This window comes from Centrocercus urophasianus, unplaced genomic scaffold, assembly GCF_019232065.1.
Source record: "Centrocercus urophasianus isolate 14NV4802_14NV808 unplaced genomic scaffold, USGS_Curo_1.0 seq_32, whole genome shotgun sequence".
Lineage (NCBI taxonomy): Eukaryota > Metazoa > Chordata > Aves > Galliformes > Phasianidae > Centrocercus > Centrocercus urophasianus.
In genome coordinates, this window is record NW_024884889.1 from 1,253,052 (window position 1) to 1,276,719 (window position 23,668).

The window sequence follows — 23,668 nt, forward strand, 5'->3', positions numbered from 1 at the left end:
TTGCTACAGGTGAGCTGGTCCTTCATTATGCCACCGCCAGAGGCAGCATCTCTCGGTCTCTGTGACTGCTGCGTGCAGGAAGGAAATGCTTTTGGGGAGGACACGGGGTGAAAGGTGTTGGAGTGCTGCAGCTATTCTCTGGAGAGGAGAAATGGGAGGGGAGGAGAGAGACGTGGGGTTGGATGTAGGAGGTAGAAAGATGAGTTGGGGAAGCGAGGGAAAGGCGTGTTCACAGCAGCTCCCCAACCCGCTGCTCCACTGTGAGGTTTTGTGGTCAGAAACCCTTTGGTAAGTGCATACGGGCTTGTTGTATTTACGTGACCTGTGTAAGACAAGCATGTTGTGCAGCTTTCAAGGCTTGGCACGTCTCTCTCCTGTTCCCCCCCTCTGCGGAGTCGTAGTGAAGCACACACTGGGTGCTTCAAGCTTACAGTGCAGCTTACAGAAGCCCTGTGTGTTTGAGCTGCCGGTGTGGCTTGGTCCAAGTACAGACCTTAAGGTGAGTTGCCCTCTTCTCCTCATGTCAGTCCGGTGCTATGGTAAATGCAGCTCTGAGCAGCTGAGGCCGCGTGTATCCCACACTATTACAGCTTGTGCTACTATGTGGCACTTGGCAGCCTTACATCCGCCTTTTTTGGCACATGTATCTGTCCCTGTGTTGCCTCTTCCTTCCCCTGGGGTAGATGGGGCAGGGGTAGCTATCCATAAGCATGCCAGTGCATTTCAACAGGTGAGCTTAGAACAGAATAATTTCAGAAGCAAGGACCTACATGAACACTACTAGCAGCCTTTGGGTTTCCTCTATTACGTGTTTCAAGCCTGATGTGTGATTGAGACACCTGCCTTCTTTTCCTTGCTGCCCGCGACTGCCTCAAGGCGTCACTGGCAGGTAGATTTGCTGTCCTTTTGCCTGTCAGAGGGAAGCTGTGGAAGAATTCCCAGTGACTTCTGTGGCTGTTGTCTCTGTTCTGTTTTTTCCCTGGAACCACGTGCCAGAGAATTGCCTTTTCTACCTCTGTGTCAGCTCTCGCCTGCTCACCCCCGTGATCTGTCCTCTGAGCTCAGCAGCTGCTATTGCCCTCAAGTCCCACCCCCGTGTACACACTTCATTTTATTATTTCAACTGCCCCATCCCCTGTCACCACTTGCAGCCACTAAGGTATGCCTTTAAGTCACGTTACAGCATCTGGGAGGGCCGAATTTCTGCACATGCACTGCGTCCCCCTTTTTGTGTGAAAGGTGCCGATGAACCCAAGCCAATGCTCGCTAGTACTCAGGTTGCCAACCCAAGTGGACTTCTAGGAAGACAGTAAGTGTTTATTACGTAGACTTGACTGAGCAGAACTATCAACATGCAGTTTGGCCGAACTGTGCACCAGGCACAGCAGAGAGAGCTTCTGCCTGCTGGCTCTAGCATGAATGCATCCAGCATTGCAGAAGTCCTTTGAATTATCACGATCTACCAAAACAGTCAGTCATGGTCTTCACTTCTCTGTAGTTCCAGAGCATTGGAGCGGCCCGTCGTGCAGGATGGCTGCTGCTGCCGGGAGTGAAGAAGAGTGAAGGAAGGCTTCAGAGGCATCGACAAAGCCAGAGGATGCTGGGTAAGGCAGGCTGTTGCTTGCAGTGTCAGTTGGAGCCGAGTTACTTGGTGAATTAATGGGTTTTGGGTTTTTGCGATTTGTTTTGAGTTTGCAATACTGCATAGGAAGACAGACCGTGTGAATAGAGAACGCCAATGCGATGCACCATTCTGTCCTGGTAAATTCATTTCAGGAGCACAGGGAAAGGAGCAAGTGTAAACAGCTCAGAAAAAGCACAACGTTTAATGTTGCAGTGGAATGCTAATGGAGAATTCTGATCCCTTATTTACATACAGCTTATCATCATCTTGGTGTCCAGGGAGAGCTTGTGGGTTTTATTTACTTGGGGCTTTTATTTTGTTATTTATTTGTTATTTATTTTGTTTATTTTATTTTTGAAGTACTCAGAACAATTTATGTAATTTCTTCCCAATGTTGAAGCCCAGGTATTCGTCCGTAAAGCTGTTAACGATCCCAGCTGCACCAAGGATTGCCAAGCAAGCCAGAACTATCAGACTCAAAAAAAACCCCGTTAACCTAGAAGTAGGAAGCAGAAAAAAAGCTGTTACGAGCTGTACACGGTGTGTTTGCAGTGAAACCAGCTGCCTGTCTACCTCAGTTAAGAGGAGCCGTGCTCGGTGGAAAGGATCACTGTCGGAACAGCAGCTCGGGTGTTTCGGCAGTAGAACCGTTCCCGCATGTAACGTGTGCTAGGGAAGAAAGTGATTCCTAATGGCCTCTCTAGAGGAACGCACTTCCCCCAGTGTTCCTTGATACTTATGTGAAGTTGAGAACTTTTTCTGATATGAACTACTTCATCCCAAGGAGGCATCTTTGTCAGATTCTCTCTGCTGAGCTGGGAGGTCTGCTTTTGGTTATTACTTTGACTTGAAGAGAGTCCCGTGTTACCGGACTGAAAAGGAACAATATATTCCTAAAACTCACCTATCAGGGCACTCATTCGTGCTGGGAGAGGATCAGAATTCTTTTTTCAAAAATAATGTTATTAAGCATGGACAGCACATCAAGGGAGGTGAATTTCCATCTCTTTGCCCTTATGAGACTCCATCTAGTGTATAGTTGGCATGCGGGGATGGTGAGGTGCTGAAACAGGCTGCCCAGAGAAGCTGGGTGCGCCCCATCTCTGGAGATGCTGAAGGCCGAGTTGGATGGCGTCCTGGGCAGCCTGATTTGGGGGTGGCAGCCCTGCCCATGGAAGGGGTTTGAAGCTGGATGGGCTTTGAGGTCATAGAATCACAGAATGGCCTGGGATGGAAGGGACCCCAGGGATCATCAAGTTCCAACACCCCTCATTGAGTACCGCAGCCTTTTCCGTATCTGTCATAGCCAGTTCTCCTTTCTCATTTACCAAAGGAGATAAGCTCTCTTTCGCCTGCCTGATCTGGCCATCGTATCTATAGAATCCCTTTCTTGCTGTTTTTAACGTATCTCACCAGCTTCAGTTTCATCCGCACCGTGGCTTTCCTAATCCCCTCTCCGCAGGTCCAGACAGCATCCCTGTATCTTCCCCAGGTGACATGCCCTGGTTTCCACAGCTGGTACGGTCTCTTACAGCAGGTCCCTGCCAAGCCATGTGGGCTTGCTGCCTCCCCTGACTGCTGTCTTACTGTGGGGGATGGAGAACTTCTGCACTCTCAGAAAGGCATCTTTAAAGAGCGGCCAGCTTTCTTTCACTCCTTTGTCTCTAAGGACAGCTTCCCAGGAGATCTCATACAACAGTTCCTTAAGCAGCCTGAATTTTGCTCTCCCAAAGTTCAGGGTCCTGACCTGACCTTTGCCAGACCCACGCACGTTCCTTGAGATCCCTCCCAACCCGAGCCATTCTGTGATTTTAAAGTAGAAATCTCAGGGAGTGCTTGGAGAGCTCTTCAGCCCTGAAGCACAGCGTGTGGCTGGCACACAATAACAGCATGCACTCTTCTTTGCTCTTGGCTGCCTTGGAGCGGACTCTGGTCAGGTAGGCAGATAGTGGGAGTTGCTGCAGGATTGATTTCTGCTGGCAGAGCGAGTGAGGACAGGCCGTTGCATAAGCACTGGAAAGATATCTGAGGAGCTTGCTGGACTTGGGTTTATAGTCCATTATTGCCCATGCCTACGGAAGTGCAATGGTTGGGTATTCAGCAGCTGGCTGTGGAGCCTGAGAACCTCACTGGTGCCTAGAGGCTTGATACATACAGCCTCCCCATATGGGGTGTGCAAAACAAGGGTTTAAAAACGGTGAGTGTAAGACCTCCTCAGTTTCAGGTGCATGAGGGGATAAGGCTCTGTCTGATAACGAAGCAAGCTGCTATCCTTGGGCGTCCTTGTAAGGGTGATTTTTTAAGCCCGGAGTGCTGAAGTAAAGCATGGGAAAGATTTGTTTCTGGTTTTTTTTTGTTTGTTTGTTTTTTAGTTTGTTGAATGAAAGTGTGCTGTGCTCTCCTTGTTCATTTGTTTCGAAGGCTCTGCTCCCTAGACTTCCTTAATAGTCACCAGTCTTCCGGTCAGTGCTCTCTGTATCGTTTGGGCCACTGCATCTCTTAGTGGGAGCCCTGGGTCAGGAAACAGCAGGTAGTGCTGTGCCTTCAGCAAAACGAGAAGCGGCGTGTTGGAGTGTGCCTGCACACCAGAGGGGTGTTGTGCTGATGCGTGTGTTTGTTGTAGCAGGATTCATGTCGCTACATGCAATGCATTTACATTCATTAACATACGCTTATCTGAAGCTGTGCCTCTTATCTATTTGGTCAAAGTTTATCAGCCTACAAGGACAGATGCGTTTGCTTCTGCGAGTGCACTTTGTATGGGTAAAGGTTCTTGTTGTGATAAGCTGAGGAAAAATGAAGCAGCAGACAAGCTGGTGCTGTGTGTGCCTTGCCTCCTTCGCAAGAAGCTGCAGAGCTGCTTCTGCCTTCGGCCCTCTGAGTGCGGTTGCCTGTCCGCTCCGCACAAAGCAGGCTCCTGTGAGGTGGGCGTCAAACCTTTCCTCCCATCACCTGCAGCGCGTGCACACCTTACCCCAAGGCTCCCCTGTCACAGCCAGCCCTCCTTCCCCAGGACCTTTGCTTCAGCTCTCTTGCTGGCACGCTGTACACGTTGCACTCAATTGCAGTGACGTCTCGCTGCTAGGCCTTGGCTCCCAGCCCAGCTCAGGCTACAGCTGGGGTCTGTAACCTGCACGCAGCTCCTTACCTTTTTGACGCAGACTCCGCATAGCCGTGGAAGTACTTGTGGCGAGCGTACATGTACAGCAGGCCCAGCAAGGAGGCTAGTTCTAAGAAACAAGTAATGGGAAACGTGAGGACAGTTGCAGACAGTCGTTTTAGTTATCTGGGGGCTGTCCCAGGAACTGGGCAGTGGGCTGCAGCACTTCGGCTTGACCCAGCTGTCACTTGGTATCATTACGGCAGTTTGTGTTCAAGGGCAATGTTTGTTTTAGGAAAGAGAATCTTATTTATGTTGTTAGTAACCTGCTTTGCATTTATATAGCAGCTTTTATCCAAGGACAGGAGAGAAAGCTGTAGTGCACGTCAACTTTCCGATCTCCCTGTGGGAAAAGCATGAAGATAATTCTGATGGATGGAGCAGGCTGTGCGGCCACTTGCGTTGCCCAGCACTAAGCAGTGCCAGTGAATTTGGTGTCCTTTCCAACCGCACAAATATTAGGGAGGACAGCTTTTTCTCTGCTCTGGATTAATTCCTGCATACACGCCTGTGGGAGTTGCTGTAAAAGTGACTTAAAGTGGAGTTAAAGTAGTTCTCCCCTTATATATGACAGCATGCATCTTCCCTGACTCAAGTATCTGCTTAGGAGCACACGTACCATCTCACATCCAGCAGCAGTGGAGCTGCTCCGGATTTATCTCAGTGTAATAGAGATGGGAATCTGTCTGTAAGGGAGCCCCAAAATGAAATGTTTGTTTTTTGGTTTTTGGTTTTTTTTTTTTTTAATGCCAAAATGCCAGCCTGCGTAGGTATGTGAGAAACACCACAGATTTTAACAAGTCTGCCCACATACCTGAGGGACAGTAACCATGTGTGGCTGGAGATGTTGTGTGCTGACTGCTCTTCGGTGCTTAGCGCCATGTCCCCGAATGAACAAGGGACCATGGCTGTGTTTGATGTCCTGTGAGAACTGCCCTATAATGCGCACGTAATTGTTAGTGGGAAACATCTGGGAGTTGCCTTTTCTGAACGATTCGCCCGGAAAATCCTCACTGGGTTTTCTGCGAATGAGGAATGTGCCATGTCGCGGCTCTGTGATTTGCAAGGAAAGCGAAAGCTGGTGGGGCTGTGTGAAATGCCGCGACTGTTTTGTCATGGCACTTCACTGCAGAGCCATCGAGACTTCCTTCAGGATGACTAGGGTAAGGCAACGCAATGAAGGGAAGGCAAAAGGAGGTCTGCATAATTCTACCTCCCAATAAAGCTGATTTTTACGTCTTTGCAGTCCAATAGGTAGCAAGAATTCCTTACCTTGATTGCAAAACCATCCTGCGATCCAGAGGAGAGTCTGGAATATGGGGTAAAACTCTGCACAGTTTTGTCTGTGGGATAAATTTGACATGAAGTTATTCTGGAAAGGGAAAGGACCATGGGTGAGAGAGATTTTTTTAAGGAGAATCAGCTTTGGCCTCACTTTGTGCCCACCAAAGTTAATGCTCTTGAATTCAGCGGGAGCATGCTCAAGCCAGCCTTAGGTGCTCTTAAACATTCCCTTCTTGTAATCTCAGTATAAATACAATCGATTTCAAATGTCTCCTCGTATTTAAGGTTTTGTATCCCACCTACAAGGAAGTGCTTAACCATTATCTTAACTCAAGGGAGCAGTACAGCAGGAGCAGGCAGGAGTTCAAGCACAAAGATATGGCGTTGACTGCTTATCTGCCTGCTCAGCGAGCGCGTTTTGTGCGTCAGCAGGACTTCAGCCAGATGCTTCAGGACTGCAGGAGGAGGCACAGAGCCACATGCAGGCAGTCCAGGTTGCTCCGCTGAGGCCAAGTGCCTTTACAAAGTGCAACCAGGCACAGGCAGCACGCTATGGATTTTCTTACGATTAGGACCGTAATGTCTTCGTCAGCATCGTCAATTTTCATGCCAGCACACTGATTTCTGTAAGGTGCTGCCAACCAGTTCTGAGCCTTTGCTGAGGATTGGGGGATCTGATGGCCCATCTTTATCAGAATTCAAATGGGGGCTTTTAAATTAGCTGAATGTACCCCATTGTCATAAAATAATAGCCACACCATTTGAAAAGCATTCTTTTCATTCTTTTTTCATTTTTTTCTGAGCAGAGGATGCAATTACAAATGTAATATCTGAAAGTAATGTTTTCGCTTCTCTTCCAGATTGAATTGTTATTCATTGCCACCATCTCTGTGGTGTCAGGACTTACTGTGCACGAAATGTTCTTTCAAATTCTGGAGCTCCAGTGACAGCCGGGGGCAAGACCTTGTGCTTCATTCTTGATTTTCCCACCAGCCGAGCAAAACGACCTGTAAGCAAAAATAAGGGCTTGTGGATTGCACGGTTCTTCTCATTTAGGAAGAACGGTTCAGTTGAGTCTCTAACACATTTTTTTTTTATTTTTTAAAGCAATCATTGTTCTTTGGCTTTTTTAATCAGACGGCTACTAGCTAAAACTGTTTTTTTCCCTGCGGAAGTTCAGGTCACGCCTTCAGGCGTGGCTTATTCTTGAGAAAGGGGAGAAAATGGCAAAACTGCTGTTCCAGAAATGTATTTTTCCCCTTTCTGTATTCACTGACACTATTTAGGAACCGAATAGCCGAGTCCTAGACCCGCACAGCCCAGGCCTACAGCAGCGGTGCTGCTGCAGCCCTACCTCAGCCCTACCACCACGTTGAGGTCAGGCAACACGGCGCTCAGCTGGACTCACAGCAGTTCATCTGTGTTGGTTCGCCTGTACTGCAGCACATGCTGGGAGTAAACCGAGCTGCAATGTTTTACATCAAATGAACAGCTCAGCTTGGGCTGGAGTTATCCTGACCCGCTGGTGATTTTAACTGGGTTTAGCTAATACGGATTAACCACCACAAGGAAGAACGTATGTATTTCCTCTTCCCCCTTTCAAGGTCTGAACAATTTGTGGAGTTTTCCAAAGGCACGAGGCTTCTGGTTAATGTGCTTTGGTTTGGCTTTAACCCTTCACGCTCCTGTGTCAAGCACAACTACAGCGTATCTCAAAGCAAATCATTACAAGCACTAAAAATGCTCCCACAGTCACCAACGGAACCACAGCAAGCACAGCAGAAGGGATGTCACAGACCGGCCCACCTCCTTGGTTCTCTGCACTGTGCCAGCAGCCGTGAAGCGCATATTTTAGATATTTAAGGTATTTTGCATATCTTAGAGAAATGCACTGAGGGGGACATGCTGCAGAATATCTCTATTATTGCTGCCTGGTATAAAGGTTCGCTTTCCTCTTTCCTTTCAGATACTGAAGCACGTGTCTGTCTATTTCAGGAAGCAGTGCTTTCAGTCCGGCATTGACGTACTCGATCTGACAAAGCAACTCTCCCTTTTTGAGGTTTCCAGTTGCGTAGCTGCATAAATAAGAATCGAAACCAAAACATGGTGCGGCTGTTAGGTAACTTCACAGATAGCTGCAAGCTCTCACAATAGCGTGATTCCAGCAAGCCCGCAAAGCAAACAGAATTGAAAAGAAATGCGTTTCTCCTAGAAGGAAAAGTAGCCTGTCCCACTGTGCCGGCTCCCTCCCGGGCTGCTGCACAGTGGGCAAACAGTGCTCTTCCGGGAGAAGTCTGATCAGTCACAAGAAGTTAAAGTTACAGGGCAGCCAGTTTGTTCTAAAATAATTTCCAGTGCTGCAGAACAGGAGGAAACCTCCCCGAACCCCAGCCCCACAGCCCCTAGGGAACTACCTTGCTGGAGGGCAGAAAGCAGAGACACGACAGCGAGCAGAGCTAAGTCACCAGCCATGTTCCCGGCAGCTCCCAGTGTGTGCAGTGTGCAAGTGGGGCAGGGAGCTCTAGAGAGCAATAAGGAACTCGATGGGTGGGGGAACTGCAGGGTGTTCCAGTATTGCGACAAAGGGCTGCCTTGGGAATTAAAATGTCTACCTTTCTGATATAAGTGCGAAGTTACAGCCGGTTTTTTTGCTCCCGAAAAGTTCAAATGCAGTCAGCCAGCTCTGCCTGCCTTTGCCTGTGTGAAAACACAGAGAGAACAAAACCAGCCCTGCCTGCCTCTGTGCATTCAGCTGTTCTTTTATGTCTTAGCCTTCAAGCTGTAATCTCTTTGGGGGTGAAGACTTTTTGTTCGCCATTTGCACGGGCCTGTGGCAGCGGGGTCTGCGTCCGTCGCTGGTAGTGCCGCTCTAAAGAAAGCAGCAGGTGCAGCAGGTGGGGAGGGGAGCTGGCTTTGTCCTGGCCCTGTGCTTGATTTCTGGGTTTTGCCCAACAGGTACAACTTAAGGCTGTTACAGATGACGCGAAGCCTCTCAACCTCAAATAGCTTGCATGCCACGAGGAGTTGTTTGGGGTAATTCGAAGGGTAAAACAACTGAGAAAGAAAGAAAAACTTCTCCTTGTTTTACCATCTGTTGTGCATTTCCCGTAGTTTGCGCCTCGGCCTAAGATTAGGAGAGATCCTCTCAAGGCTTTTTTGCCAGCTAGCTTTAACCATCAGGGAGCTCGGTGTTGTTAGCCTCTGCGATCCCAGAACCAGAACAAAACCAGCGTCGTGTTTCTTGTGACTCCAGGATCACCCATCTGCTTTGTTTCTGACTGACGTCGAGGGGGGTATTGCGTTGGCTTCAGTCCATCAGGCTAATTGCAATGGCTCAGGCAACAGCGCCTTTACATCATCTACCTTACCGTGCCAAATTTGATTTCTTGTGCGTTAATTCAGCACGTTGTTCTTTTTAAAGATTAGAACAGAAGATATGCTTAATAACAGCAGTTGGATGTTTGGACTTAGTAACTCTTAATTGCCGATTTATGCACTTCAACTACTGTTCCTGTGGTAGTTTGGGGTTGGCTTTCTGACAAGACGGTTTCTCTGTGTTTCTGGTCGGCTGAGAAGGGTTTAAAGCCCCGTCACCCTGCCCATATAGGGGAGTGATGGAAAATTGAGGCACGGAGCTGGTCACCGAGAAGTCTGGAAGATCAGCCTAAAAAGTTCAGCCCATAAGAGCTGACCGTTGTGAGGCTGGCTGAGGCTGAGGTTGTGCTTTCTTTCCGACTTCGTTCCAAGTATGTGACTTTCTAAATGAGAGCAGACATACGAAGTTCTGCTGCAGTTTGACCAGAAGGTAGGCAGCGATACAGTTTGGGCTATCAGGTTAAACCCCCAGTGTTCTTATCTTACGTGCCCATTCCGGCTGAGCTAGGGTGCTTTTAAAACAGCGTTCTCATTGCGCCGATAGCAAGAGGTTCGCAGCTGCCTATAGATCTGTATTGCTTTTGGCTGCCTGTAGTCCACAGACAATTGAAACTAGAGTTACGCTCCCTCCTGGTTACCATGTTACCCAGTAATAGAAAATCAGATCCTACACAAAACAAGGCTTTTAGGACAGGTTTATTTCTGATTGTGTAAGTACAGTAGCACCTCAAATGCGAAGAGCTTTTATGATGTGTCTAAGTCCTAATCAATGAATTGATGCCGGGATCAACTGAAAGGTTTCTCCAGTTTTGCTGGGACCTTACGGCAGCTTGTCTGTGGTTGATCTCTCAGCTCTTGAGGAACGCAGTTTGATTTTGTATTTCCTCCACTTGTTTCTATTTTATATGTACTTGGCTTATCTCTGCTGCTATAAGTGCATGTGTTTTTTCCGGCCGTCCACAGCCAAATAGTGAAAAGAGAGGCTCTGAACAGTGAAACATAATGTGAGGTCAGAGATACTGGTGGTGTCTTAGCAGACTTAGGTGGTATTTCACTACCATCAGTATTTCACTTCCACGCCACGCTTTCCCTTTGTGCTCTACAGGGCAAGTCAGCGATAGTTCTCCGTTGCCAATATAATCCGGAGCAGCGCATACCAAGGCACAGGGCAGGGAAAAGAGTGGCAAGTTTCAATGTGGCACGTTCAATATTGGAACAATGGCAGCTCAATATTGGAGCCGGAGATCCACGTAGCCACAGGATTTCTGGCACACTCCTGGTGTCTTGCTGACCCGTGCTTCCCTGGCAGACCTTCCCAAGGAGGCCGGCTCTTCTTCCTGCAGAGAAGCTGCCACTTCTCAGCAGCAAAGGCAGATCCCAGCAGGGTGGCAGAGCTGCTGTCACAAGAGAGCAGATGGTTGGGGTAGTGAGACCAAAGGCATTTTGAGCATGAAAACAGACAGATCAAATAAGCTCTTTTAATGGACTTACACTGACAAAGCTGCTTGGTTTTTGTCTCTTAAAGAGCTGAAAAGAGCTTTGCGAAGGGCAGGATTCAGTCCTAGCTGTAAAGGCCGGTCTCAACTGGTGGAGCAACATCTTTTATATTTAAACACCTCGTGGAGGCAGGCTGTGAAGGATGGAGAGGCTTCTGGAAGGGAGAGCATATCTGAACTCTCACATACTTCACTCGAAATGCTTATAGGGTAAATCAACTCTATTACAATGTACGAGGCTGGCCCATGAGTCAAAAGCAGTTTTGCTGCAGCAGTCAGTGAGCTCTGTAGTTAATTAATTTACTGTACCCTAAAACAACATTTAACAAAGAACGTGGGCCTGCGTGGCACTGAGCCATAGTCAGACTTCAAAATCATCGGAACTTTAAAACAGATGAAAGAGGAAAGCAAAATCTTTGTTTCTTCAAACGCTGCTAATGCTACTGTCATACGTGTACTTTGTGTGGGCCCTCAGAGAAGGGATGAGTGGTCCATTTGAAGGCCTGGCTGCCCAGAGTCCTCTGGTTTGCCCAGGCTATACCAAAGAGAGAAACAGATCCTCAGTTTCCACCCCTTCCTAAGGACGTCAGCTCAATGAGACCAGACTATTTTTGGTGGTTGTGGCAGAGCAGATTTAAAAGGATTAAATAAAGTAGTAGCCGAAGGTTCCGATTCTTCCCCAAGCTGTACCTTCTGCAGCCTTTTGTCACCTGCATCAATATTGTATATAAGTCAGGGAATAATTGGTTCACGGCGTTCCCGTCTGGGCGTACAAAAGATTGATGTGCTGTAAGTCCCATCAGTGCTAATGCGCGTTCTTATATGCACATAAATTCTTGCATGCCCACAGGCCTCTTGGATTTCTTTGAAGCCTTTGGGTAGGTATCATTACTTTTTTCTTTTTTTTTTTTTTTTTTCTTTCCTTTGGATATCACAAGAACATACGCAATTTTGGATTGGCTTAGAGCATGATATGATTTCACCCATGTTTATGAAAAATAAACCGTGCCGATCTTGCAATACATCCCATTGTGATCATACCAGGCTTTTTCAAAGTAGCAGCAAGAATAGGAGTCTAGATTGTGCAGAGTAACTTTGTGTAAGGGAGGAAGGTGTGGGGTTGTTTTTTGTTAAAATGATGGTTTTTTCCCCCCATTAAAATGTCTTCACCCGATCTCAGCTCCGAGTGCACTGCAGTGGCTTGGGAGAGACTGTCAGAAGGCTTGCAGGAAAATGGTGTGCACAAGCACATCTGCTCTGAGGTGTAAAGGCTGTGTGTACGTGGTGATTCACCACCTCCCACGTCTCAGTCGTGCTCCTCCTAACCCAAAAGTTTCCAGAACAAGCAGTACATCTCCTGGAAAGAGGCTCAGCCGGCCTCTTGCATTCGACAGTACAGGAAGAAATGCACGACACGAAGCTATTTCACCTTCTTTCCTTTGACTTGCCTCGTGCAATACTTGCTGTGTGCTGCAAAAGCTACCAGCCTGGAGACGGGCTGGCATTAAGGGGCTCGCGTTCACATGATGTTTGAGGGGAGACTTACGCAAAGCCACATTTCTTTTGTCAGCACATGCGATGATGCCTGAAGATTAGAAGCAGCTCTCCTAGATTCTGCACCCTATGGAAATCAGCGTGGCGCACGTTCAGCGGCTCATTCACAGACTAAAGCTGCCGAGGCCCAATACGATCATCTTGCCTGACTGCCTGTATAATACAAATTGGCAGCATTTCAACAATGAATTATAATAACTCATTAATAAGTGATGGGAGCTGAGAGTCAGCGGTGTTTCCAGGCACGAGAAGGCTTCCTGTAGCACACAGCCCTGCTGGTTCTGTGTACGGCATCTCCGGATTACAGCAGGCAGTCTTGGGAGAATTGAGGGCTGGTCTGCGAGATGCAGATCTTACGTGACTTATGTCTGGATCAAAAGGAGGTTTAAAGACTTTCCTGTTGCTATTGACCAATTGGAAGCAGATCCCAGGCCGGCGCGATAGCTCTGATATGTGGAACGCAGGGGATTAAAGGAGCTTCAGCAAGAGATTTGAGGACACGTCGGTTGTACGTCTCTCGTCTCCCTCACAACGCCTAGTAGATCTGTGACAATACTTTGTACTCGCTCTTTTACTTTGGAGGAAGATCTATTTTAATTAGAGCACGACTTCAGCTCCAGGGATTCTTTTCAGCCGTGCTCACGTCAGGACGTTTAATTTCACCTTTGTGGAAATCAGCTGTGCTTTGGAGGCACATAATGAGCTGTGCTCCCGTCCAGCCTTACCCAGAGCCTGCAGGGAGAGTGGAAGGTCTCAGCATCCCTGCAGGCAGGTGTGACCCAGTCCCTCAGAGCCACCTGCCCGCAGTCCGCGCAGCGTGCATCACGGGCATCCACAGGGCAGCTGCCATCTCTGGCAGCCCCTTGTAGCCCTTGCTACCTCCAAATCCAGAGACCATCAGGTGGCCCGGCAGGGAATGGGCCGCCATGCCACGTCCCGTTGCTTAGCAACACCTCACTGCCAGCCATCTCCCCTCAGCCTGCTGAGGTGAGGTAAGCGCAGCGCAGAGCAGCACCACGGCGACGCTGGCTGCTGTCGGCGCTGGCTTCGCGCTGATGGTTATTGCCGCAAAAGGACCGGGCAGTATTTCTTCGCATCCTTCCTCGTTTGAAATTCTTAATCCTTCAGTGGCTGGCCTGCATAATTAATGGGCGGTCACTGTGTTACCGTGCACCTGACATGCGGTCCGATCAGCCATTTCTAAAGTGGTTGCTGCTTCTGGAGGTCTCTATTTTTCAGCCGTAAATTGGAACACTTGGGGCCTTCTCCTCGAAAGTACCACAGTTCCGTCTGAAGAGTCGGGCTTAGTGTTGCCAGCTGTGGCCATCGCTTTTAGGTCCTCGTGTATCTCACAAACCCTGCTCCTCACCACTTTCTGTCCCTTCCAAAAGGACACTGATGCTAACACGAAGTTTTCCAGATTGCAAACATTTCTGCGCACAAAGAGGAAATCCAGGAAAGCCGGGGCTTTACTGACGTGAACAGACTTCTTTTTTTTCCCCTCTGATATTAGTCTGACCGTCCTGAAGAGGTATTCCCTCGGCCTCTCCTTGCTCGATAACTGCAGCTCAGGGCTGACCCAGAAGGCTTTGTTCGTATTGCCAGCTAGTTACCTGCTGCCAGCTCTTCTGCTGAACCTTCATTCGAGATTGGTTTTATTCCATTGCTTGGCACCGAGTGACTTTCTCGCTCACGAGAAGGTCTGGCAGGCAGGGGAGAACTTCGTTTTATGTCGGAGCAGCGCTCTGCGTCGACACATGCATATGTATATCTGCCATTGCCCTCTGCTGGGATACGCCAGAACTACTGGCGTGTGCCTCCAGCCGTTCTGATTTCCTCAGTAAAGTCTCCTTTACTTTGGGAAATCACCTGCTTTGGATGCACAGACAAGATAGGTGCTTCTGTTCAGCAGGCACTTAATTACCACGTAGCACCCAGCACAACGAGCAGCACGGGAGCTGCCCCAGCACAGACATGCACGTGGCCAGGCTCAAACTTCTCAGGTTCAAAAAAGCCATCTATGCTGTAACGCAGAGTTTTTCTTTCTTTCTTTTTTTTTTTTTAAAGGATGGGGTTATACATCTTTTCTTCATCATGCAGCTCTTTTTATCGCTGATCGAGCTGCCTTTATTGTCGATAAGTACTGACAGATGCGACCAGTTCGCCACCTTCCATTTTAGCTTGTATGTTTGATTGCTGTTTATGTGTTTTAATCACTTGGAATCAGATGCCCATACAGTTTCTGAGCTCAGCACTCAGGTATACTGCCTGATCTGCTTCTGTTCACCTTCGTGCTAAGGACGGTGTTACGAAAGACCCAGCCTAAAGGCTCTGAGATGGAGGACTCTGAGTCCGCCTTTGAATCTAGTTTTCCCACAACTGGGGTCGTTAACCGCAACCTCCTTGAAATGGCTTCCTAAAACAGAGGCCTTTGAAGACCAGAGTAGAAATGAAGGCCCACCGCTGCGGCGCCGCAGCAGAGAGGTACACCTGAGAGGAGAGGCAGCGTGCACCTTCACGGCACTGCACCAGTAGAGAAGAGGATGGCAGCTGTTCCTCAGAGAAGGAAGACAGCTGTGAATCCCACTCTTGGTCTAGGCAGACTGGTGGTTTGGGAGGAAGTTGTCTGAAATGCAGGACAGGAGCGGTCTGTGGGAGTGACGCAGTGCCAGCCATTTCTTTCTTGAAACTACAGCGAATAGCAGCAGAGGTACGTTGTGCGCCCGCTTTTCTTTGTTTGCTCACGCAGAGGGGCGAACAGGAGATCAGCCACGTAACGTGGGAGTGCAATTAGCAGTGCTTTCATTGGACACCTCGCCCTGGTCACTGCCTGGATCAGCTGATGTCCCTGTGCTGGCTGCATTGCCTTTCTCAGCTCAGGGAGAGACGGTATGGCAGCGTGCAGGAAACTGCTGCTAAACTAACAGATTTTGAAAATAAGAGGCATCCCAGCTGCAGAATTGCCTTCATAATCTTTGAATAATCCAAATGCTTCTCAGTATAGTTCATGTAAGCGGCTCTGAAACGAGGAGTGTAGAAATAGGTGGCATCAGCTTGGGACATTTATTTTTAGGTAACACTTTTTTTTCCCCCCTTTTTTTCGGCATCAGAACTACTTTCATCTTCTTCAGAGCCAGAGCTATAAATATCTTCCATTCAGATCGTGGGCCTCTGACATGAGTGTGGAGCACTTCTCCCAGCTGCACATGACAATCATATTTTCTTCCATTCCGTGGCACTCTCACAACCCTCTGATAGAAAATGCCCTCTCAGCTCCTAAAATCCATTAGTTATCTGCCTGAGGAGGAGGTGGGGGATACTCCTGGGAAGCCACTCAGGATGGGTTGTATCTATCAAATGTAACACGTCCCATTTCTGCCTGTTCCTAAGCAGCGTTACACAGTTCACTTCATTTCAGAGGCTTGCTGCTTCTTTGCTTTACACCTTGTGAAATCAATAGCATGCGCCAGCCGCTTTTGTCCTTGCTCTCCTTTGCTTACTGGTTCTTTTCACAGTGAGGTCCTCGCCCCCGAGGCTGGCACCTCGACAGCTTCAGGGTGACAAAGCTTTACTTGTCAGTGTGTTTTACAGGAAGGACCTAGCAAGAAAGAAATTAAAGTCTCTGTTAATCCCAAATTTAGTTCCAATCTCAAGATGTGTCACCAGACAGACATGTAGCCTGTAGCACTTAGCCTGTCTGACAATGTTCTCCCGCTACAGTCCTGTCGGTCCCACTTGCCAGAAGAAAATGGTATTTCCGATGAGGACCAGTGGGAGCTGCGCACAAGTGCATTAGCTGCTATTTCTGATCCATCACACGAGGCTGGTTTTCTGCTTCCACGAATTATGGAAGCATCCCTAGAAAGGGGGTAAGTGCACAGAGGGTTTCCATGCCAATTGCGGGGAAAGTACTGGAATTGCAGCACCTGCTCTGCAAGGCTGTTTTTTTCCCTCTCCTGCATCCCAAGATGAGAACGGAGCAAAGAGAAGAGAGGCTGCAGGGCCTTTGGTGAAGCTGTGGAAAGGCAACACCACCTCAGAGGAGGACCGGGTATCGAGTTTAGGTCCGTCTTCTCTGACTGGTGCTGCTCCTCTAGGGAGCCTTGCTCAGTTATCTAGAAGAAAAAGCGCCGGGAAAAATAAATAGGCATTCCCCTACCACTGAATGTACTGCTCTGTGTGCCACAGTTTGGAGTTGCAGGTTGAGCAGTAACATTTCCACTATGTTAATCATCACGTGCTTAAGTTTCCTGTTGGTCAGAGGTGCGTGTGCATTACCATGCGTGGACATGGTTATGAAAGCAGTGTTCTCTTAAAAAATACTCACAGGTCGGAGTAAGCACAGCATGACCGTGGAATATACTTTGAGTTGAATTGTCCCGGTGTCACTCATGATTTATGCTAGTTTGAAAGCAAACAAAAGCACTCGAGGTGACTTTGGAAATTCATTCCTTCTTCTTTTCCTGGGGTCCGTATTGTTCTCCGTTTGTCAGTCAGGATTTCATTTTTGGCAACTGTTAGTTTAGTATTGCTTTCAGAAATTGGTTCTGCTTTTGCCTAGCGCTTTCAGCATCACTTTTCTTCCAAGGGGAGCTGAGGGAAGTTAACTTTTTAAATGGAGGAAAGGTGAACATCCTAAGCATTTTTATATTTTCAAATTGCAATGCTACATCTCCTTGGAAGGTTTAAAACGCAAAAGTCAAGTCTCTAATAATATTAAAAGTTGATCTTTCTCGAATTAATTTTTCTCTGGACAAAAACACACTAGTGAGAGTGCTCAGATCAGTGCGAAAAACAGGTCTCTCTTTGAGTGTGTGGCTTTGTTTGATCCCTGCTTTGTGCAGTTGCAGTCTGCTCTATGGCTTGTAAGCTAAAAACATAAGGATGTAGTTATCTTCAGATATCGTACCGTTCCAGCTTCTAAGCTGTGAGAAGAATAAGGCAATTTGCACAGGAGAGAGAATGGGATGCGCTTTGTTTTGACACACCTTGGTGTCAACTCAAGTCATTATCTCTTGTCAGAACCCCTTCGTTGCAAGCTGTAGGGACCGTAGCTTGAAGCGCCGTCTTTAAGGAACACAAACTCGCCACCATCACAGTTTATTAACGAGCACGGCTAATAAACGAGTATTGCTATTTTGTGGTGCAGAAGAACAGAGCCACTCGGTCTGCGCCCTCTCATTTCAAAGCACAGCGTTCATAGTGCAGAGAAAGCCTCAGTGTTTGATTTTAATTGGCAGTATCTCTTTCTGGGAACTGAAATGTGTTTGCCGTTTTGGCACCAAGGTGAATACTTCTTCATGCCGTTTCCAGGCTCAGATGGGTTTTATTCCCTTGCCAATCTGAAGAGGTACCCTTCAGTCAAGTGAGGCAGTCTAAGAAAATCCTCTCCTGCTGTAAATCTCTGAGCCTGTGTTTAGCATAGAAATGAATTTCCCGAATCAGATTAGGAAGCATAAGGGAACTGCATGAGCCTAGAAGGGACTCATAGCCGGCCTGTGTAGGAGACCCATGGGCTGGTCGCTCAGGTTTGCCTCACACAGCCTTTTCCACACCTCCCTTCCTTCCGTCTCCTGAAATAGCCCCCTGCGCTGCGTGCGGGGACCCAAGTTGCAGATCGCCACGTGTCGGCATTTCTTTGTCGGTGAGGGTTCAGTACCCGGAGAGCCATCTCCTGCACTTGTAACTCGGCTGCACGCTGAGCTGAAGCACCGCTGAGTCACATTCCTAATTAGAGCTGAATTTACCCCCAGATGTGTGCATACCTGTGGAGGAGCCAAGAAGGAGACGGCCCCTAGCCCGCAGCTCTGCTCGGGGCCAACCCAAGGCCTCGTCTCACTGCTCGTGCCAGGGTTGCGGGTTTGTTACCGGCGAGAGCGCAGCCTCAGCTCCGCTCGCTTTGTTAACATTCACTGGTTGAACTGCAGGAATAGAACCTCTGCTTTCTGAAAATCAGCTTGTCCTCCAATGCCCTCTGGTGACGGGAACTAATTAGATGCCGTTGCTGTTATTGAGTCCAGTTGCAAAATACCGATTTTGCTTTGTTCCTGTTAAATATTTTAGACAAATATTACAATTTAACATGAACAGAAGTCTGTGTTCACTCGTTTGCTTACCAGCCTCTCTCTGTAATTGCTACAGCACTTCCCAGCAGTGTAAAAATAAGCATGTTCCAGAGACGCCATAACACAGCAAATCTCCAAAGCTTATTAGATTTATCCTTTAAATACGTTAGTCCTGATCCTTATGGCAGAGAATTACGCTCGTGTGTGTGTGTGATGGGTGCAGAAATGCCTCGTGTCACCTTCCATGCCCAATCTCGAGCGATGGAAAAGCAGCGGCCGCCGATCACCGTTAGGAAAACCGATTGCTGACAGAAACGTAACCGCTTGTATAGGCAGGTGTGCAACTTCGGCCTGTCACCTGCCAGGGCATGGCACAGAACAGCCAGGAAGCCAGGACATGGATAGGCAAGAAGATTGATGTTCCTTGGCATTTGGGAGTCACTCTGCACGACAAGCTGTCGACAGTTTTCAAAAGGAGACTCGATAGAAATGGCAAAATACGATAGCTGAGCCACGAACCCGTGTGAATAACACTGAGATACACGCTGACTCATGGGCAAACGCCATTTTAATCGAAAATGCAAAAATCCTGAAAAATTTCTCAATTTTGTGAGCCTAGTGAGCTTCCGTGTGTATTTTTGCATCGTTTTTCTTACGATTTGCAATCTCTGTTCTTCCAAAAAAGGCCTAGAAATAGCACCTGCTTTGAGAACAAGGTGCTCCAAGAACTTGCTCCAACGGGGTGCTGCCACAGGCTGACTGCTTACAAGCTCAGTGATTCACCAGTGATGAAGGTTGTGTGCAACTGGAGCTGCTGGCCGAGCCTTGAGCGCGGAGGGGATGCAGGCCCAGGTGTAACTGGCTAAGCTACGTCGGCATGCAGCTCTGAAGCCATCTGCAGCTGCTTGCAGAGGCACCGAGCGCTGTGCGTGACATCTGCAGGCTCGATGGGAAAGGCTCCGAGGACAGCTGGAGCAAGCGAGGGTGCATTGATTTTGTCCCTTCTGCACAGCTGAGGTTTGTCGCTCTCCCACATTTGTGCAGTGTCTGTTCTGATGGCACCCACCACACCAGATTTCGTGGACAGGATCCCTCATTTTCACATCTACAGCACTTATGCAGTGGATACACAGAGGCAGGAGACAGAGGCAGTTGACAGTCTGCGCTAAGCTCCCTGGCTTTAGGGCTCCAGGAGGGTGAAGTCTCTGGTTTCGGAAGAATCTAGAAGTGGTTTCCTCCTGCAGAAGCAGAAGTCAGTGACAGTAAGCAGACCTGAGCCAGGGCAAAGTGTTATGGAAAGCATAGCCTGAAATGACTTGCAGCAGCTCCCTGAGGGTCTGTCACGCGGCCAAGAATAGATCCTGCATCAAAGGAGCGTTTTGTCCGCCCCTAGGCCTGGAGGCATTGCCAGCCTTGCATTTCAGAAGGAGAAGGAAGATTCAGCACCTACATTTTTAATGGAGAATTAACCCCTGATTTGAGTTATTTGGAGCACCGTGCGTGCAGGTGGATGTCTTTGTTAACAAGTTATGGGCCCTCTGAGCAGAGTGCTTATTCTGATGGCCTGACAGACAGACTTGCATGCCTTCCAGAGCAAACAGGTCAGCGCTAGATAGGCGCATTAAAGGTCATTCACTACTACCTTGGCAGCACGCAGTCATATTGCAACAGCAATCGAAACCTTGCTATTAAAAACAGAGTAGCAAGCGCTCTGAGCACTGAAAGAAAGTAGCGTGTGCAGCTGTTCTACAGCAGTAGCTTTAATTTTCTGCTGTTGCAGGGCACGGCTGATGTGAGGTCAGCTGCGGATCAGCACGATGTCAGAACAGCCCTGAGGAGCGCAAAAGAAGTTTTGCGTATTAGTAAGGGGGAAAGCGCTGAGGAAAAAACCTGCCCAAGATCAGTTGTTTTGAGAGGTTGCTCAAAGACCTTCCCTGAGCACGAGCAGTAGGAGGCCACGCTGATTCCCACCGACACACGGTGCCAAATGAGTTGTGTGCTGTTGAGGCAGGCATGCTGTATTCCAGGTAAACACGGAGAGCTGAAGTTCTCACAGTGTGGTATTCCTTGTGACGGGGTTGCTGGTGTACGGGAACTGCTGAGCCAGGGCCTGAACCTCTGATTGATCACCTGAGGCGAGCACTGAGTCAGCCAGAGGAGCACAGGTGAAGGCAATTCAGCTGTGCTGCCGGAAGGGGTGGAGCCTGGCTGCACCCCTCCTGGACCTATTTAAGAGCTGGCTACCAGTGGGGAAGGATCTTTTCTGGAGATCTGCTCTGCTGGTGTTTTGTGAGTGAGCCCAGGATAGGGATAAGTCTTCTATTTATTCTTTTGTGTTATCATAGTCTGCTTTGCCTAACTCTCTTGTTTATTTTATGATTATAACATCCTAATGTTCTTTCATTATACAGCTGGTGACCGAACAAGCCCAACTAGGTTCTAGCAAGCGTGGTCCTGGGAAGCTGTGGAACGTCACTGAAAATGGAGGGGCATACATTGCGCTGGAAAGCTGAAGATGACACACCTGTGTTCCGTCGAACATAGAAAGAACTAAGTAGTGTTGCAGCTGAGTACACAGTTCTTATCAGTAGCTGACTTTGAAAGGCGGGGTTGTCCAAATGTGACTTGCTGCAGGAATAGATGCTCAGGATGTTTCACGTGCGTGCTCGTTGCTCACGGCATGCTAATTCTGTCACAAGCAACTGCAAGCGCTCAGCATCCCCGTCTGTTTCTCAGCCGAGGCAGAATGACTTATCAGAAATCACTGTGGCAGAGAGAAGGGCTTAGAAGATCAGGATACACATGTGCACACGTATATGTGAACCACGTCGTGTTCCCCTGTGTGACATCATGTTGCTTTTCTGCCACTCGCTGCCTTGCCCGCCGGCAGCTGTGATTGTTCACACTGCAGGGTGGGAGGTCCCACCTGGCCCGTGCACGCGCTGTGCCTGGAGCAGTGGGGCTTCGCTGCGTGAACCAAACCATCGGTGGGGTCTTGAGAGAAGAACTGCTGCTTGCGAGTCTGTTGGCGTGATGCGGTCAGACAATATTCTGTCTCGCCCCATGCAATCTTTTCAGGGCTTAATAGGTTTCTCTCTGTAGATTACATGCACCCTCAAGAAGGAGGAGTCTTTTTCTTTCTCCTTTACTTCCCTTAAACATCTGTGCAGTGCCTGGTTTCTTTTTACAGCTGATCCGTGCAGAGACAGGCCAAGGAGGAGCCTACCCAACGATCTGCAAGACAGTGCTTGCACAGAACAGCTGAAAAAGCCAGCTGGGAATCCAAGGGCGGAGTTTGTCGGGGCTGGAAGCAGAAGGCTCTTTATTTGTAGTCACATCTGACAACACCTTCAGAGGAGCAGCACAGTCCCCAGTTCTCAGTGGCTGCTCCCAGAAGCACATATGGTTCCCAGAACTGATGACTGGTACCGTGAGTCATGTTGCAGTGGGAAGCTACAGGTTATCACTGCGCATCCCGCAGAGAGAACATCCCCAAATTGGAAGCAGATGGGAACCCGTCTTCTTGTAAACCGGTGCCAGAAAGTTTCTGGTTAGAGTCGTGCTTTGTTCGGCACACAAGCGCAGCATCGTCTGTGTGCCTCCGCTCGGCCTCCTCCCGGCCTGACACAGCAACTTACCTAACTGAAATCACAGCCTCTGAGCAGCCCGCTGCCATGGCTGGAGGGAGCAGCGCTAAGCGATACGGCCGCACCCAGCACGCATCCAACAAGCTCCTTACAGTAATGCCCCTGTTCCCCACAGCCCTCTCTGAAATGAAGCACTTTCAGCCACTCGTCGTGGCTTCGATAGCCCTCGGTCAGTGCTGCAGATTCACCTTCACTTTCAGTTGAGTACATCCATATTGACGATAGCTTTGTAGGTACAATATGTACAAATTTAATCACAGAACGTTCTTGCGTTCACGAAGAACCAGACTCCTCCACTGATGCCTTGCCCCTATCTCTGCAGACACCCAGTAGCACGCTCACAGATGCGAACCGCCACTTCCCCATCCCCAGTCTCCCCAGCCAAAAACAGGGCTGCTGTTGGCCTCCAGAAGGACTCCAGCTGGATTTCACTGCTCTCCTGCAAGGACTGTTAGACCGTTAGACTGTTCAGGCTTGCAAATGGCCCCTCTCTGGGAAACCACACTGTGGGGAAAGTACCAAATGCCAAACCCTACTCAGTGGAATTACATGAGAATCCACTATGTGGAGCCCGCCACTAATGATTTGGCCAACGAGAAAAGTGGATTTGAATGAGCTCCTCACCAAAATTTCAGGTGCGTGTGCTTCCCCATCGCCTTAAAGTTTGCATCTCTCAGCAGCCGAGGCACGGGACAATTTGCTGTGCAGCGACTCAGGTGCGTAAGTGCATAGAGGAGTTTAGTGACAGAGCTGGCACTGTTGTGACAGAAAGTCATATCCCTTCCCTCTCCTTGGGAGCGAATTCTCCACCAGATTTCCGCAGTGCAGCTTCATCCTGCGGTTCCGTTTGCCTCAGTCCTTACTTTGCTTCCATCTGGCCTAAGTTCTTGCAGCCCGTCAAAGAGCGCAAGATTCCCAGTCTAAACAAGGGAACTAAGCGTAGCTTTGCTGTTGTTGCTGATAGCGTGCTGCGTTTTGGGTACTGCGTTCTGGCAGGTGCAGAATCTCCTTCCAGCATTAGATCAGGATAGAACTTGAGCTAGAGGACATAGTGTTCGTGCCAGGAACCGTAAGTTGTCTCAAGAGTGTCGCTTGGCCACAGCAGAGCCTTCTGTTGCAGGGGGAATTCTGTCCGTGCTGATGAGCACCTGAGAAAAACACCGTTCAACTCTGCAGCAGTGCCCAACTTCTGGTTTTTCTCGGCTTCACGGATCCCCTCCCCAGAACGCAGAAGGGAAGCATTAGGAGCGGGGACGGGAAGAGCCCATCCAAAGCTCCTGGCGAGCGCGTGGTGAGGTGGGTGCAATGGGGCTCGGGCTTTGAGCAGCCCGGTCCACACTACACTCGTCTGCAGGAGCACCGCAGTCGCTACCGCGGCCACGCCCCCTCCGCCCAGGCCACGCTCCCTCCTCGAGGCCACGCCCTCGTCGGGGCGGGGACAGGCGGGGCGGCGCGCGCGCTCC

General features: G+C 49.0%; 1 protein-coding gene and 1 long non-coding RNA gene across 2 annotated transcripts; one reads left to right on the forward strand and one right to left on the reverse strand.

Moving 5' to 3' along the window:
* Positions 1–1,296: 1,296 nt before the first annotated feature.
* MGST2 (microsomal glutathione S-transferase 2) lies at positions 1,297–8,585 on the reverse strand. The gene is made up of 5 exons (XM_042829658.1): positions 8,483–8,585; positions 6,976–7,075; positions 6,057–6,127; positions 4,773–4,854; positions 1,297–2,120 (listed from the first exon to the last, which is right to left on the reverse strand). Exons 1-5 carry the CDS (start codon positions 8,538–8,540, stop codon positions 1,988–1,990), a joined length of 444 nt encoding a protein of 147 aa, XP_042685592.1. The 5' UTR covers positions 8,541–8,585; the 3' UTR covers positions 1,297–1,987.
* Positions 3,696–23,232, forward strand: LOC122166121. The gene is made up of 3 exons (XR_006170671.1): positions 3,696–3,821; positions 6,929–7,932; positions 20,970–23,232. It is a non-coding gene; the product is annotated as an uncharacterized LOC122166121 (long non-coding RNA).
* Positions 23,233–23,668: the final 436 nt, after the last annotated feature.

Coding starts and splice junctions, on each gene's coding strand:
- MGST2 (XM_042829658.1), bottom strand. CDS start 8,540: ATGGCTGGTGACTTAGCTCTGCTCGCTGTCGTGTCTCTGCTTTCTGCC. Junction 7,076..8,482: donor GCTTTCTGCCCTCCAGCAAG/GTAGTTCCCTAG, acceptor TTTTGCTTACAG/GTCGTTTTGCTCGGCTGGTG. Junction 2,121..4,772: donor GCGGAGTCTGCGTCAAAAAG/GTAAGGAGCTGC, acceptor TCCTACTTCTAG/GTTAACGGGGTTTTTTTTGA.